The sequence below is a fragment of the Rhododendron vialii genome, chromosome 7a (genome assembly GCF_030253575.1).
Source record: "Rhododendron vialii isolate Sample 1 chromosome 7a, ASM3025357v1".
NCBI lineage: Eukaryota > Viridiplantae > Streptophyta > Magnoliopsida > Ericales > Ericaceae > Rhododendron > Rhododendron vialii.
The window spans coordinates 6386874-6401540 of record NC_080563.1 but is presented as its reverse complement, the minus strand read 5'-3'; the positions used below and the strand labels follow the sequence as shown (position 1 = coordinate 6401540).

Genomic DNA, 14667 nt, shown 5'->3' with positions numbered 1-14667 from the left:
TCTTTGGTGGGAGCCTCCCTCTTGTCCTTCTTTGCCTATTACATGCACTAAAGCGTGCAAATGAAATGAAGAGATCAAGAAGAAGAAAGAGAGGATTCGAAAGAAGGGATTACGAATATTAATTTAACAGTTCTCTTTCTTTTTCTGAGGATCTATCCTATTTCTTAGTTATAGGCATGTAAGGACTCATCTTTCAAATCAATAAAAGGCCAACTTCAGCCCAAGTTTTATATACATTTTCTTGTGTTTCTTATAGAGGTGGCAATTTCAATCAATATTTTGTAATCCGTCTAAATCTGTCCACTTATAATTTAACCCAATCCGCCCATATTATATAATGGGTTAATATGGGTTGAACCCATATCAACTCATATTTATATGAATTTAAATGGGTTAAAAATGGATTTAATATGGGTTAAACTTAAAAGATCCAAATTAGAGTATCAAATAGGCAGCTTTATTTCCCAGGCAACATTTATGATCGGGAGTACAACTTCAAAAGGCAGATAGTCACGTACAGCCATTAGTAACTTGGTATTGTATGGCAATTTGAAATTATTGGTGTTTGAGAGAGAAACAGAGGAAGCTAATAAGAAAGGGAGGAGAGAGAGAGAAGGGGAATTCCAAGTGGAGGCCAGGAGGATGGGGAAAGATGGTGGGGGACGACACGTTGGAAAATTAGGTTACTTAGGAAGCTAATTTTGGTTTGTGCCAAGTAAAATGGGTCGGGTTGGGTTGGGTATGACGCAATTTCAGTCATCTATTCGCGCAATTAATGACTGAGATTTGTTTTCAATTATAATTGGTCATCATTAATTGTTACCGGTCATAATTGATTTTCAATTCAGACCGTTCAAAAACACTTTGGACATGTGTGTTGGTCTCCGTAAAATCTTCTTTACGAAATGGTCCACAAATAATATTTTTATATTTGTTAATTTTGTTTCAAATTTTTGTAACTTAATGATTCGTCTCGTCAAGAAGAATTGAAAAAGTAAAATTTTTTGATCGAAACTCAAATTTTTTTTAAAAAAACAAAAGAAGTAAAAAAAGATTTCACGGATAAGGAACCATGTTGGGGAGAAGGGAAAAAAAAAAAAGAAAGAAAGAAAAAAAACAAGGAAAACTGGTTGGGTCGGGCGGGTTTGGGTTTGGCTTGATCCATATTCGATCCAACCCGTTTACTATTTAACCCATATTTGACCCGTCCATATTTGACCCGCGATCCATTTCAATCCCCTCAAACTCACTCAGACCCGCCCATTTGCCACATCTAGTTTCTTAGCTAGTTTTCTCTTTTAGATTCGCACGTATAAGGCCATAATAGTCACCCACATTTTGCTTTTTTCTAACGTTTAATGGGAAATGTCTCCTAATAGACAAATTGTCATATTATTTCATGCTACATATTTATGTATCTAATACAGTTTAGTAGTCGCATGACATGATCAAAATTGGTAAAAACCGTGATCTTTGTTGTGTTTTTGTAGTGGTGGCAAACAGATCATCAGGGCACTTTACAGCATTTATACACCACATATTGCCACTTGACATGAATATTCCGAACACATGGAACGCATACACCCAAAACCGGCTCCGAGTTAAAACTCAAGAATCGATCGCTTTAGCCCACGAAAATTTACAAACTTAAAAATAGGGGCATCTTCTACTTTGATTCTCCTTATAATAGTCCAACAAAAAAGGGTTCTCGGTCACCTTTTAATCTTCATTTTAGGTCCCGAAAATCAAGACGAGCCCGCGTACACCCCAATGGTTGTGACATATATGGAGCTTCTTCGTCCCATAAAACGTGGACAAAAGTGGTTTTATTTTTGGATAGGAGAATAAGAACCTAAAGTTGTGGGACACAGGGGATCGAATACTATATTCCGCAAGGCAATAATAGATTACAGCTAGAGGGCTAAACTGAACCGCGAGATTCGTGAAAGTAAAATAGATTCGTGAATATTATTTTGCGGCATATAAATCCGCAACAAATTCAATCTGAACACATCATCCTGAGGTTTTATCATATTGGTAACATACATGGAATGGACTCCAAATCAAAGGACGACAGAGGCTTCGTAACCACAGGCCGAAATTATGCCTCATGTTCGTATTGTGCGAATCGTGTATCAATATACGCATCTATGTCGGTTATTCAGCATGAATCAATTCAATGGTACAACACGTATCTGGTAAACATGAATAGAGCCGATTGTGTATCAATATACTTATCTATGTCGATAATACGTCATGAATGCACCATTATCAGATTCTCCCTCCGTCTCACTTTAAATGTTTCCTATGTATTTTCGTACATTTTCAAATTCTAAAAAAGTATATTTGTATATATGATTTTAAAGTTTTTTTTATACCAAATTAAAGTACTCATTAAAGTGGGACGGAGGGAGTAGTATACATCAATACATTGGTACAACATGTATCCAGTAAAAATCAATATAGCCAATTTGGTATCAATATACTTACGTCGGTAATACAACAAGAATACACCATTATCAGATAGTATGAATCAATTCTATGGTACAGCATTTATCTGGTAAACATGAATATAGCCATCGATCCAGACTGTTCATGCCACAATACAATCAATGGCAGCCGGGGTCCGGATTCTTTTTCAGAAAGGGTCGGCCCTAGTTGAGAGTTATTAGTATTTTTTTTTTTTAATAACTCAGGTGTCTGAGCCAACTTACGCACACCTCGATTAATCTTGGGGGACCACGAGCTGAGAGTTATATTTGATTGCCCACATAATTATATTTGCTTAAGTAATTCAAGATAAAAAATCATTTAAATTGAAGATAAGATCGAAGGTAAACTTTATTACTATTTCAAGGATCGATTTCTTATTCAAAGGGTAACTATTTGAATATGTATAAACTTCAATAAAAGTTAATACAAAATTTGAGAGTGCCGATTCTGGTTACCTTCGCCACTGCCACTATACGGATATTCGTTATCATCCTCGATGACAACGACCTATGATCTTGTTTGATTAGGTTGGAGTAGTTCATTTCATTTGACACATCTGTGTTTGAATAATCATGCAAAATTATAGTAGATATATACCTTTCTTTTGTGAAATTGGTTTAGACAATTTCATAGTACTATGTATTTTGTCCAGCTTGTATTATCAAGTAGCGGAATTCTACTCCCACGCGTGACGGCAAAGGTGGTGGGGTGCCCATAGTGATAAAAATGTCATAAGTAGCCTTCTCTGGTGCTCTTCTTATCAAAAATTCATACTATAAAATGTCAATTTTTTAATTTGCTGGCATTTGAAGGCAGGAAGTACCTATCAAATTTGGCAACCAAAGTATACCTATCAAATTTTTTAATTTGCTGGCATTATAATTTTCTGTAATTTGCTGGCCGTTAAATTAAAGGATGTTAAAATTCGTTACAAAAAAATATTGTAAAATAGCAACTGGAAAAAAGATCGTTAATGATCGATGGGCCACAAAAAAAAAAAAACCTACAAATGAGATTAAAAATATATATGTTGGCACCTAGCCATGAATTTGAAAATCCTGTAGTGCATCCTGCATTACAAGAGCTGTAGGGCGAGCGATCCGACCATCTATTTTGACTTGGATTTAATCCGATCGAGGTCCTATTGATTCGACCTATTTATTGCCAAAATTGATAGCCAGATGAGCCGCCTTACAATCTTGTAGAGCGGGCTGCCCTATAGGATTGCCGGTTCCGCGAGCCATGCCTCATGACTCCCTCTTAACAATAAAAAAAGAAATTGATATTCGCGCTCCATCTTTTACTGATGGTGTTCCATTTTATTCATGAAGTTATTAATAACTTCACATTAAAATTGAAGCACCATTATTAAAAAATGAAGCGCGAAAATCAGTTACCTAAAAAAAAACACAATTTATAAAGGGTTTGAATAATAAAAAAATTTGCGGGTTCTAGGACGGCTCGTGACATTTTCCTAGAGGATTCGAGGCGGAATCGCGTGTGACGAGTTATGGCAAGAAACACAATCCAAGCGTGCCACGTAGCATAACGGGGAAGCAAAAGAATCAGCTGAATCACCGTATCGTATGATCACAATTCACAAGTACGACTTTTTTCCCTTTGGCGGAGAATCGAGTCGAGGCAGTGGTGGCGGGACCCGCACTGAATAATTTTCCCGGAAATGGGGTGGTTGGCCGTCGGAGCCTTCAAAGGCCGGCGGGGTAGTGGGACGCGGAAACGGGTGCAGAATCGACGGAGCACCGCATGGATAAAAAAAAACAAAGGTGAAATGGGTCCCGCCTTAAAACCAATAGGAACTGGACAGGTGTAGTCGGTTGATAGAGACATCTGCGACGGCCACGCGTACGCCACGGAAGCGGGGATGACACTGACTTGTTAGGAGTGCCGTCAGGGAAATGATAATTCTGTACATCCGTGAAACCACGCGGAGGATACTTCATCCGTCCAATTTTTTTCCGCTCGCGGTTCCTAATTGGGGTTGTCCCACGTTGTTTGTACTCTCTTCATCCCAAAATCTTTAGATTTTTTCGATATTTGTGTATTTTTTAAAACTCTTGTATTTTTCAATATGAATCTTAAAACGATCTTATTATTGTCAGCCCATTGTACTGACGATAAGTATACTAAAAGACAAAAAAACACGTATTTTTGTGTATTTTTTATATTCTTTAATACACATTTATATACTCATTATTGTCAGCTCATTAAGCTGATTTTAGAATTTCTCATCTTAAAAATATACAATATAGATCTTGTTTGATAGTTCTTGATTAGTTCTATAATATTACTTGCAATATAGATATTTTTTGATAGTTTTCGATTAGTTGTACAATATTATACAAAGTTTTTAAAATTATGAAAGGAATCATACTCCAATTGAAAGATATTAGAGTTTAAAGAACAACACAAATATCGAAGAAGTCCAAAAATTTTGGGACGGAGAGAGTAATTTTTCACAAAGGAAACTCTCCAAGAGAGAGAAATTCCAGTTATACTCACTCAGTTTTGAGTTGGATTAAGAAAATACCGCCCAACAAAAAGTAAAGCAAAAAAGGTATTCTGAAAGAGTAATACTATATACACACCACATTTGCATACATCTAATCAAAGCTTTCTCATGCACATGTGGACCCTACATATGAGACACAAATGATGGGATCCATATATATGTGAGAGAGTATAGTTGAATTTATGCTAATGAGGTGTGTCCCAATCATTTCTGTTTCGGAAAATCTAAATTACACTTTTCAACCCAAAGACTTTGAGTCATAAAATTGAGATTTATACCTTAATAAATAAACAAATTGGGACGGAGCGTGTATTGGCTGAGTGTCCTATTGGTTGATTTTTTTCACCAATTTTCGGCACATGGTCCTTTTTTTAATGGATCCAGCTAACGTGAATCCATTGGACACGGAATAATCCACACAAAAGACAAAATGCAGTTTTCACAAATATCAATTCTTTTTCAGCAAATATCTATGCATTTTTTTAACCGATATCAATACACTTTCCAGTAGTTATCCAAAGCCAAACAGGCTTTACTTAGCATTTTCCTTTCTTAATTATCGGCGAGACTGGATGACTAATTCTATCGTAACACCGGTAAATACTCGACCGATGAAGTATATCGAATCCACAAGAAATCTTCTAATGACTAGTAGATAGAGGAAGGCCACCAAGCATGGAGGAACACATACCACCACGTACCACAAAAGGTGGAATTATTCAACAAGGCGACAATAAAGAAAGAAGAACAAGAAAGAATGAATAGTCCGCACCCTGTTTTACAATATAGACCATTTCTAGCTAGCTTTTGATGTGGTCACCCACTGAGAAAAACTAATGCAGTAAAACGGTATCGGATTAAGGAATTCAAGCAGATTTGAGATCGGATCTTTGAGAAATAATAAATTCCAGTAATTGAGGGGAACAATGCATCTGAACGGCGCATATATATATATATATATACACACACAGTCATTTTCAAATAAGGAGATTTTTATTTTAACTAAAATAAGGGTCTCTCCATTCCTCTCATTTCCCGTTCGAATTTTGATGATCCGAGCCGCTCAATGTGTTCAGAACGTGATTTTAAGAGTACCCACGAGGAATCAACAAAAAAAATGACCGGGAAGGGCTTCATCCAAGCAGTTTTTATTTGAACCGTTCGATAAAAAACAAACAAAAACTACTCGGATGAAGCCTTTCCGGTCATTTTTTTTTTGCTGATTTCTCACGGGTACCCTTAAAATCATGTTCTGAACACATTGAGCGGCTTGGATCATCGAAATTCTATCGGGAAAGGAAAGTCTTTATTTTATTAAGTTAAGGTGGTTCTTAAGAGAATGAGACTATATATATATCTCGGTCAATCTCATGCATAAAGGAACACGTACGAATAAAGAGACGAGAGAGAAGGAAGAAAGTATGAATGATATAGAAGCATAGAGCGGAAAATCGTGCTTATATTTCTCCTACTCGCTCTGAATCGAGCGAAAAATAACTTCTCTTGTTTCACTAGTTACATGTACATCCCTCTTTCAAAACTAAAAACAAGAAATTAAGTTCGGGTAGTACGCGCTAATTGAGTTTGAAGTTGTCGTAAAAGAAAAGTTACAAGAATATGTCACAAGTAGATCCTCAAATATGACATTGACTAAAGTTGAGTATATAATAATAATGTTCGATCTATAGGGTAGTACCTCAATAATAATATCACGTACAGCATAAAATGTCAATCTCCTTTACGAAAAAATTACTAGTTCTAGACAAGAAAATAGGGGAAGTAAAAAATTTACTGGCGGAACTTAAAAAAGGGTGCTCAACACGCTAATTCACCAAAGGTGGGGACTACATTTTTCAAATAATTTTTGTTTTACCACATGTTTTTTGTGGAGTCAGTATTACCACACGGATTACATTCTTTAAAAAAAATTATTGGTGGAACTTAAAAGGTTGCTCAACGCCATTAGAATCTATCTACTTTAACTGATTTTTTACTCCTTCCATCGAGACGAGTAAATAATTTTAAAAACAGTAACTTAAAACTAGTAAAAATCTTAAACCATGAAGACAAACCAAAACAAATAGTCCAACCTTTTTCCTTTTCTTTCTTTGATCATAATAAATACTCCAACCTCAGGACCCGTTCCGGAACACGAAATAAAGTACTTATTTTTTAAGAAGGTAATTTCAACCTCAAAAATAATGTGTTTACGCAAATAATTTTCCTAGTAATATGAATCTTGTTTGATAGATCTTATCGATATCTTTTATACGGTGCAAAAAAAATTGAAAAATTATTTTTCATTTGTATTATTTTTGAGTTTAAAATTTTGAAATAAGTACTTATTTTTTAAGAAGGTGTTTTGGAACGGGGCCGGATATACTACTCCTAGTTGATTTTCTTTGAACACCCCATCGTAGCGTTCAACACTTTTATTCACCACATATTTTTGTAAGGCTCAATATTTAATGTATGAATTCCATAGAAATGCGATAATAGTATTAGTGTATTGAAAAAAAAATAGCTGCAAGTGGACTGGGTTTATTTGTTTAAACGTATTACGACCAAAGTTGTGGCTACTCCATCCAAAACAAGGGAATACGGAGTATTACGTAGCGATACCCGATTACCACATAATTACTCCACCTAAGGGATGATACGACATGTCAATAAAATATAGGATGTTTAGCTGTTGTATGGAATTTTTCCTGAGCGGTCAGAGAGGGCGGCTCAATGCTGTGGGTGGACAAGTTGCCCTTGTCATCTTTAACCAGGCCAGGGGATCCCCGCGGAACTTTACCAAATTGCCACGAAAGTCGATTGGCGCCGCGTATATAATACTGTACCACCGAGTTGGAAATATAATCCTATTATTCTAATGTATGATTATTTACTACTACTGGTATATTAAATCTTCAATGTCATTAATTTTATTGTCATTATTGATTGCTTACATACTTAACATCCATTTTTTTTCCCTTTAACCACCTATATTGAAAATCGATTGGTCTCTTCAATTCCGTCCTAATAGTGTTACGTACGCTACACATTTACACTACATAAGACCCACCCCGGATACAACAGAAATACGAAAAAAAATGTTCATAGATTTTAAAATATTTTTTAGGGTGTCTTGTAAAAAATCAATTCCATCTGATATTAATAAATATTTATTCTGAATTCACAGGACGAAATCGCACAGTTAAACAGTTTTTTCCTACGAATTCGGAATAAATAATATAATCGTCTCCTACCCGACTCAACTACTTCCTACTTTTTAATCGTGCACCAAGCTATGATTTTTCATGCTCTATATTATTTATTACTAAAAGTACTGTTCAACAACCTCTTTTGATTGGAGTAATTATTATTCTGTGTAATTGGGCATTTGGGATACCTTCATTTAGGGCTTGTAAACGAATCAAGCTATTCGTGGCTTGGTAAGGCTCGAATTCGGCTCGATTCATTTAGTAATTGAGCCAAACTCAAGCTCTAGTTTTAGGCTCGTTTACTAAATAAACCGAGCTCAAACACAACAAAATTCGGCCCCTGTTGGCTCATTTGCACCCTATTTTCATTTGATGTATTAACATTTTCACAACCACACGTTTCTGTGAGGTTCATACACCATATAAATTTTCTGTGCGATTAAGTCATTTAAATTTCGATCCAAAAAAATAGAAGAAAAAAAGAGAGGTTGATTTTCACATTTTTCAAATTTTTAACCGCACTTCCAAGAAATCAATAAGGAGTTGATTTTGCACTTCCCAAAGTTAACAATTTTGAGAGTGCGAAAATCAACACTATATTCAACTACATATTGATTTTTGCACTCTCTAAAGTTGACAATTTGAAAAAGTGCAAAAATCAACTCGATATTGATGTTTAACAATTTGAGATGCAAAAATCAGCAAGAAAAGAAAAATACAGTAGTAATACGAGGAAAGTCGCGAGGGCATTACGGTAAACGGGAAAAGGCAAAATGCCTCATACGCGTCTCTATGAGGTCCATATTCCATCGCCTTTTTACCGACCTCCCCTGGACCCCTTCCCTCTCTCTCTCTCTCTCTCCCCCACACATAATAAAACTCCATCCGCATCACCTCCCACCCCTCAATTATCTTCCACCCAAAACCAGAACCAATCTCCCTCTCTCTCCTCCCCCTTCTCTCTCTCTCTCCAAAAACCATACCGATTAACCTTCAAAATTATCATGGCACAGAGAACCGAGAAAGAAGAAACCGAATTCAAGGTCGTCCCCGACTCCACAACCACCGCCACCACCATAATCCTGTGCGTCAACAACTGCGGCGTCATCGCCAACCCCAAGACCAACAACATGTGCCAGAACTGCTTCAACTCCACCACCTCCTCCTCCTCCGTCATCGTGACGTCACAGAAACCGAGATCCATCTCATCGCGCTCGCCGAAGAGGTCTTCCAGTCCGGCCGAGGCCGTACGGATCCCGACGGCGCAGGATCCGACGGAAGGATCGAAGAGGGAGGTGAGCCGGTGCTCCGGTTGCCAGAGGAAGGTGGGGTTGACCGGATTCCGGTGCCGGTGCGGGGACCTGTTCTGCGCGGACCACCGGTACTCCGACCGCCACGACTGCAGCTACGATTACAAGGCTGCCGGACGGGAGGCGATCGCAAGGGAGAATCCGGTGGTCAAGGCCGCGAAGATCGTCAGAGTTTGATTGATTATTGAATTATGAAATTAAATGAAATGAAATTCGTGTGAAATGAAATGGAATCCGGAGATCCGAGAGGTCTCTCTCTCTCTCTCGCAGACGAGGTCGCTGCAACAGATGTAAGAGAAAAAGAAAGTAAGGACGAGAGAGATAGATTCACGTGATGAAGATAAATTTTATGATGGAAGAATTCTAGTTTGTGTGGTGTATTATTTCGATCCTTTGTGTCTATAATTTGCCTCTATTTTGCTTGATGTTATTTGCTTTAATCAAAAGTGAACTGTAGCCGGTGACGATGATGAACATCTGCTTTTCGTCCATCTTTTTTCTCTTTTTGCTTTGTGTGCGCCTGTTTTTTTTTTTTTTTTTCGTTTGTTGTGAAAATGGTGAAATTGATAAAGTCGATGCTTCGTTACAGAGAAAGTCTACTGACACAATTTCAAAATACAATTTCGGATGAGTGTGCGTACCTCCTAGCGCAAGATAAAAATTACATCTTTTTTCTTATTTACCGCATCTTTCAATTTCGATTTGTATTAAGTATCAATTCTATGAAGATATGAGGGGTGTTATTTATCCCTGCATCTTGTATCTGTTTTTGTAGTTATCTAGTTCCATGTTTAACCCAAAAAAAATAAAAAATCAATTTCGGACAGAACCGTTCTATGTACGTGAATCCAGACAGAATCGTTCTGCGTACGTGAATCCGTATGTGTCGATCTGTGTCCGAAATTGTGTTATAAAGTTATGTACGTGTGTTATTGCTTGCTCTTTATTACTAGTACTATACTATATGTGTGACGGACGGAGTTCCCGATGGAAATGAAACCAGAGGGGAAAAGTCATCGAGCTGAAATAAGGAGGTTAGCTGGTTGGATTTTTCTACTGGGATTAGGAAAATTCCAAGAGAAATATTCTGATATTTATTTATTTTTTTGGCTGATATTTTTGGTGGATTGGCAGCGAAGAATGGAGAAAGCGACTGTTGAATGGCGTGGGTTCGTTTATTTTGGAAAGGTTTGAGGGGGCTTATGTGTCAATTGTCAATTGAATAAAATATAGTATAGATTTCTTTTCTTTTTCTTTTCGTTGGTGTCGCGTCATTGATTGGTACAGGTTCTAAAATGCGGTGGGTCCCCTCCCCGATTGGCTGGTGGTGGTGTTCTCGTCGTTCTTCTCGTGGTTTAATTCATAAGTCTTGCGTAATAGCATTCGCACTAATATTTTTAGATTTTGAATTAAATTAGAGAATAAAAAATCACTTTATTACTTTAATTATTTATTTTTTAAATGTTCAACGCATCAGACTCTTTTCTCACATTCTATTTTCAATTAAATTTCGTATTTTTGTAGTTCCTTTTTAATACCAAAAAAAAATCCCATTTATATAGAAAACAAATCCGTCCCACGGTCCAAACCACTTCTCCTTCCTCTCTCTCTCTCTCTCTCCAGAGAAAAGCAACCTGTTTTTCTCCGATCAAACCAGGCCTCTTTTTCTCTCACTCTAGCGGAAACCAAACCTCTTTTCTCCGATCAAACTATCTTTCTCTCTCACGGATTCTCTCTCATCCTTTCACCGATTTCCTCTTTCACCCATTTTCTCTTCCCCTACGATTTTTAGGGTTTCAAATTGGGGGAATCTGAAATTCCCCTCACACTTGGCTCACGGTTGCAGTGGCGATTGGTGGTGGTGTGCGATGGACTGCGATAGAGGTATCTGGTATCCATGTCTCTGGTACAGTGATAGGAGCAATAAAATATTGCAGTTTATACACAAATGAGTGAACAGTGGCTCTTTTCTTCTACTGAGCCATTGTGGCAAAGTTACAAAATTTTCAAAGTAACGAGCTCACAGCCGAGTCTGTTGCAGCTCCATTTTTTGAGTTTTGTTCATTATTGTAGTGTTGAAGGTGGAGTAGTTATCCTGGTGCGGAATTATACAAACAATTTACGGAAATATTTCACCATTTATTGTTCTATATAGATTTTCACCACCGACTATATTCTGAATTTCTGAGAAAATTTTTACTGTAGTAAATTTTTTCGAACTGTTATTATTGAAAACTAATCGGACCCAATTAAATATTTGTGCTCCCGCTCATTCTTTATAGAAAAAAATGATCCTCTCAAATCCTATTCGTTTGTGCAGAAAGCCTAATGGCTTAGACAACAATGAAAGCCCCCAACGACTTTCCAATGTGATTGACAAGCAGCGGGGCAAGCGAAGCAAGCCGTGCTAGCGCCCAACCTGTACAATGGCTCACGAAGGAAGGGGCTTTCGTTGAAAGCTTATCTTATTATTAAAAAAAGGAATCTGAGTTTTGGAGTTTCTGCCGCAACCTAGAGCGGCTCGCTTCACTCTTCAAGCTCTGCCCCCTTGCTAAACATCTCTTTTACGCACACCTCGAACTAATCCTTACAGTTTTTCCTATGGTTGTTTCACACGCTTACGCGTAAAGGTGAGGTGACATTAAGAGTTTGCTAGCAAGAAGAATCGAATATGAGATTTTAGAAGTGAGCAAACGTCTAACTAGATCCAAGTTCCAGGCAAAGATTACTTGGCCAACCCCGGGCCTGGAGTTTAGACAAATTATATTGCCACAAGTGTTCTATTAACATCAAAACTTTGGTGCATAAAAACCTTTGTACAAAAAGTTTAGAATAGTTCATAGCTCTGTTCCAACTAAAACAAGTGTAGGTATGATTATTTTACTACCATATTTCTTGTAGCTTTGCAATGATTTTGGTAAGGCCAATTATGGGCCGCATTATTAATGCTCGATTTTTGATTCACTCTCATGTTCCTTTTTTGCCTTTACAAATGAAATACCTCTCCTCCAACAACTGAAACCAAACAAATTATGGGGGAAAACGATTCAGTGCTCCTGCACATGCATCATCACATCCATCTTGTTACAAAAATTTGGGACCTGGAGACCCTGCCAAGCAAGGGTGCTTGGCAGGGGGTGCCGAGCACATCTCGGCCCAGATGTAAAGATACCGAACGGATTTAAAAAAAAAAAAAAAGGAAAAAGAAAAAGATGTTTCGATCCGAGCCGTTGATTTCAAGATGAACGGCCGGATTGGCCGCTCGGCACCAGCTTAGCAGGGATGCCGCTCGGCAGGGTCCCCGGGTCCAAAAATTTGATGGTTCATCCTACGAGAGCATCTCCGACACACACACACAAAACCACCTCAACAATTAACATCACAACTACAATTTATTATCGTACTTCATCGATTTCTTTTCTAGGAAGGGCAAAACTCATACAATATGTTAGAAAGTTCGTAGATGTCAAGTCTCGAACTCAAAACTTTGGTGAACTTGGAATCGACGCCCAACCAACAGGGCCGTCTTGCAAGTTTCTTCATCAATTGAATTATGATTTTTTTTTTTGTTTACTCAAACAGACTCTTCAAACTTCAAGAGTTGTCCTTACCTTTTGTTACCTTTAAGATGCACCTCTAAAAAATACTTCGAATTTTTTTGGGTGGATTATTATTTTTTTTTTTTGGGGATCCGTTTGGGTGGAATTTGATATTTGAAGATTGCTTCTCTCATGTCTAAATTGAAAAAAGAGAAAATAATTGATGTTTGAAGTATTTGCTGAAATGACAAACATTATCTCAACCTTCAAATGTCACAAAAGTTCTCTTGGACTAGATGAAAATGTTCGGACCTCAACGACTTTCCGATGTGATTGACAAGCAGCGGGGCAAGCGAAGCGAGCCGTGCTTGCGTCCAATCTATACAACGGCTCACGAAGGAAGGAGCTTTCGTTGAAAGCTTACCTTATTATTAGAGAAAGGAACCTGAGTTAAGGGTTTGCTTTGACTTTAAATGAGACTCTCGTGAGTGGACGAGGAGATTGGTCTCTCAGGATTAATCGAGGTGCACGTAATTGTCTCGAACACCAAGTTTTTTTTAAAAAAAAAATGAAGGTGTTTAGACATACTAGACACCAAGTTTTTTATAAAAAAAAAATGAAGGTGTTTAGACATACTAGAAGCACCGAATAAATCATCCAAATGGGATACACCAACAGACAGGCAAACAAAATTATGAACCTGAACCGTACCCACTTTGATAAATGCGCACATTTTGAGGGAAAGAAGAAACACAGCTATTTGAGAGTCTAAAAAATACAACTGCCCATTGTGGATGAGGATTCCCTAACATTTTGTCTGCTAAATATTCTCTTTTCTACTCTGGGATTAAAAGAATTCTCTTTTCTAATCATGAGATGGGCAACGAAAAGGAGATAAGAAACTAACTTAAATCAGGGAGTAGTTCCGCAGTATTTGCATGTTTTTCAAAACATCAACCAGGGGTGTGTCCAGGCCAACTTACGCACACCTCAACTAATTTCCTCTCCGGTCCGGTCAAAGGTAGGTCATCTACGCTAGGATTAAGGAATTCACAAGAAATTATTTTCTTGCGGCCTACCCTGACCCTAAGAATCGAACCATTATGAAATGTATAGAAAGTAAACCCACTAACCAACCGGTTTAACCCTTCTTTTTTTTTTTGAAAAGGTCATTCATTCATCAAAAGCCCACCGGGCAAACAGATTTCAGAACAAATACAGGAAAAAACCAAAGTAACCTAAACGTCGATCTCAGGTACCTACTGCCAAAGCAGGCCCCGCGATAACGCCGGTACATAAGAATCAATCTCGGTCTAGATAACAGAGGATCAAAAAGGATCCAAAGCTCAAACCTGTAAACAATTAAGCATCGCTGAAATCCGAAAGCAAAACAACAAAAAATCAACAAAAATCTAACAGGTCTCCGGACAAAAACCAAAAGGTTCACTGGGCAGACCAGGAAGAGGAACGAACATCTCCGGACTGTGGCGACCAAAGACCTATCTTCATCCAGTCGAAATCTGTTGTAGCCCAAACAAACACCACCGTACCACCACCAACCCCAACAAACACCACCGAAACTCCCT

At 37.7% G+C, this 14667-nt stretch overlaps 1 protein-coding gene and 1 long non-coding RNA gene across 2 annotated transcripts; both read left to right on the top strand.

Annotated features, from left to right (window-relative positions):
* The first annotated feature begins 9038 nt into the window (after positions 1-9038).
* Positions 9039-10033, top strand: LOC131334307 (zinc finger A20 and AN1 domain-containing stress-associated protein 5). Its single transcript, XM_058369246.1, has one exon. It carries the CDS (start codon positions 9237-9239, stop codon positions 9717-9719), a length of 483 nt encoding a protein of 160 aa, XP_058225229.1. The 5' UTR covers positions 9039-9236; the 3' UTR covers positions 9720-10033.
* Positions 10034-11179: 1146 nt separating this feature from the next.
* LOC131334308 (uncharacterized) lies at positions 11180-12506 on the top strand. Its single transcript, XR_009202119.1, has 2 exons — positions 11180-11448; positions 11863-12506. It is a non-coding gene; the product is annotated as an uncharacterized LOC131334308 (long non-coding RNA).
* Positions 12507-14667: the final 2161 nt, after the last annotated feature.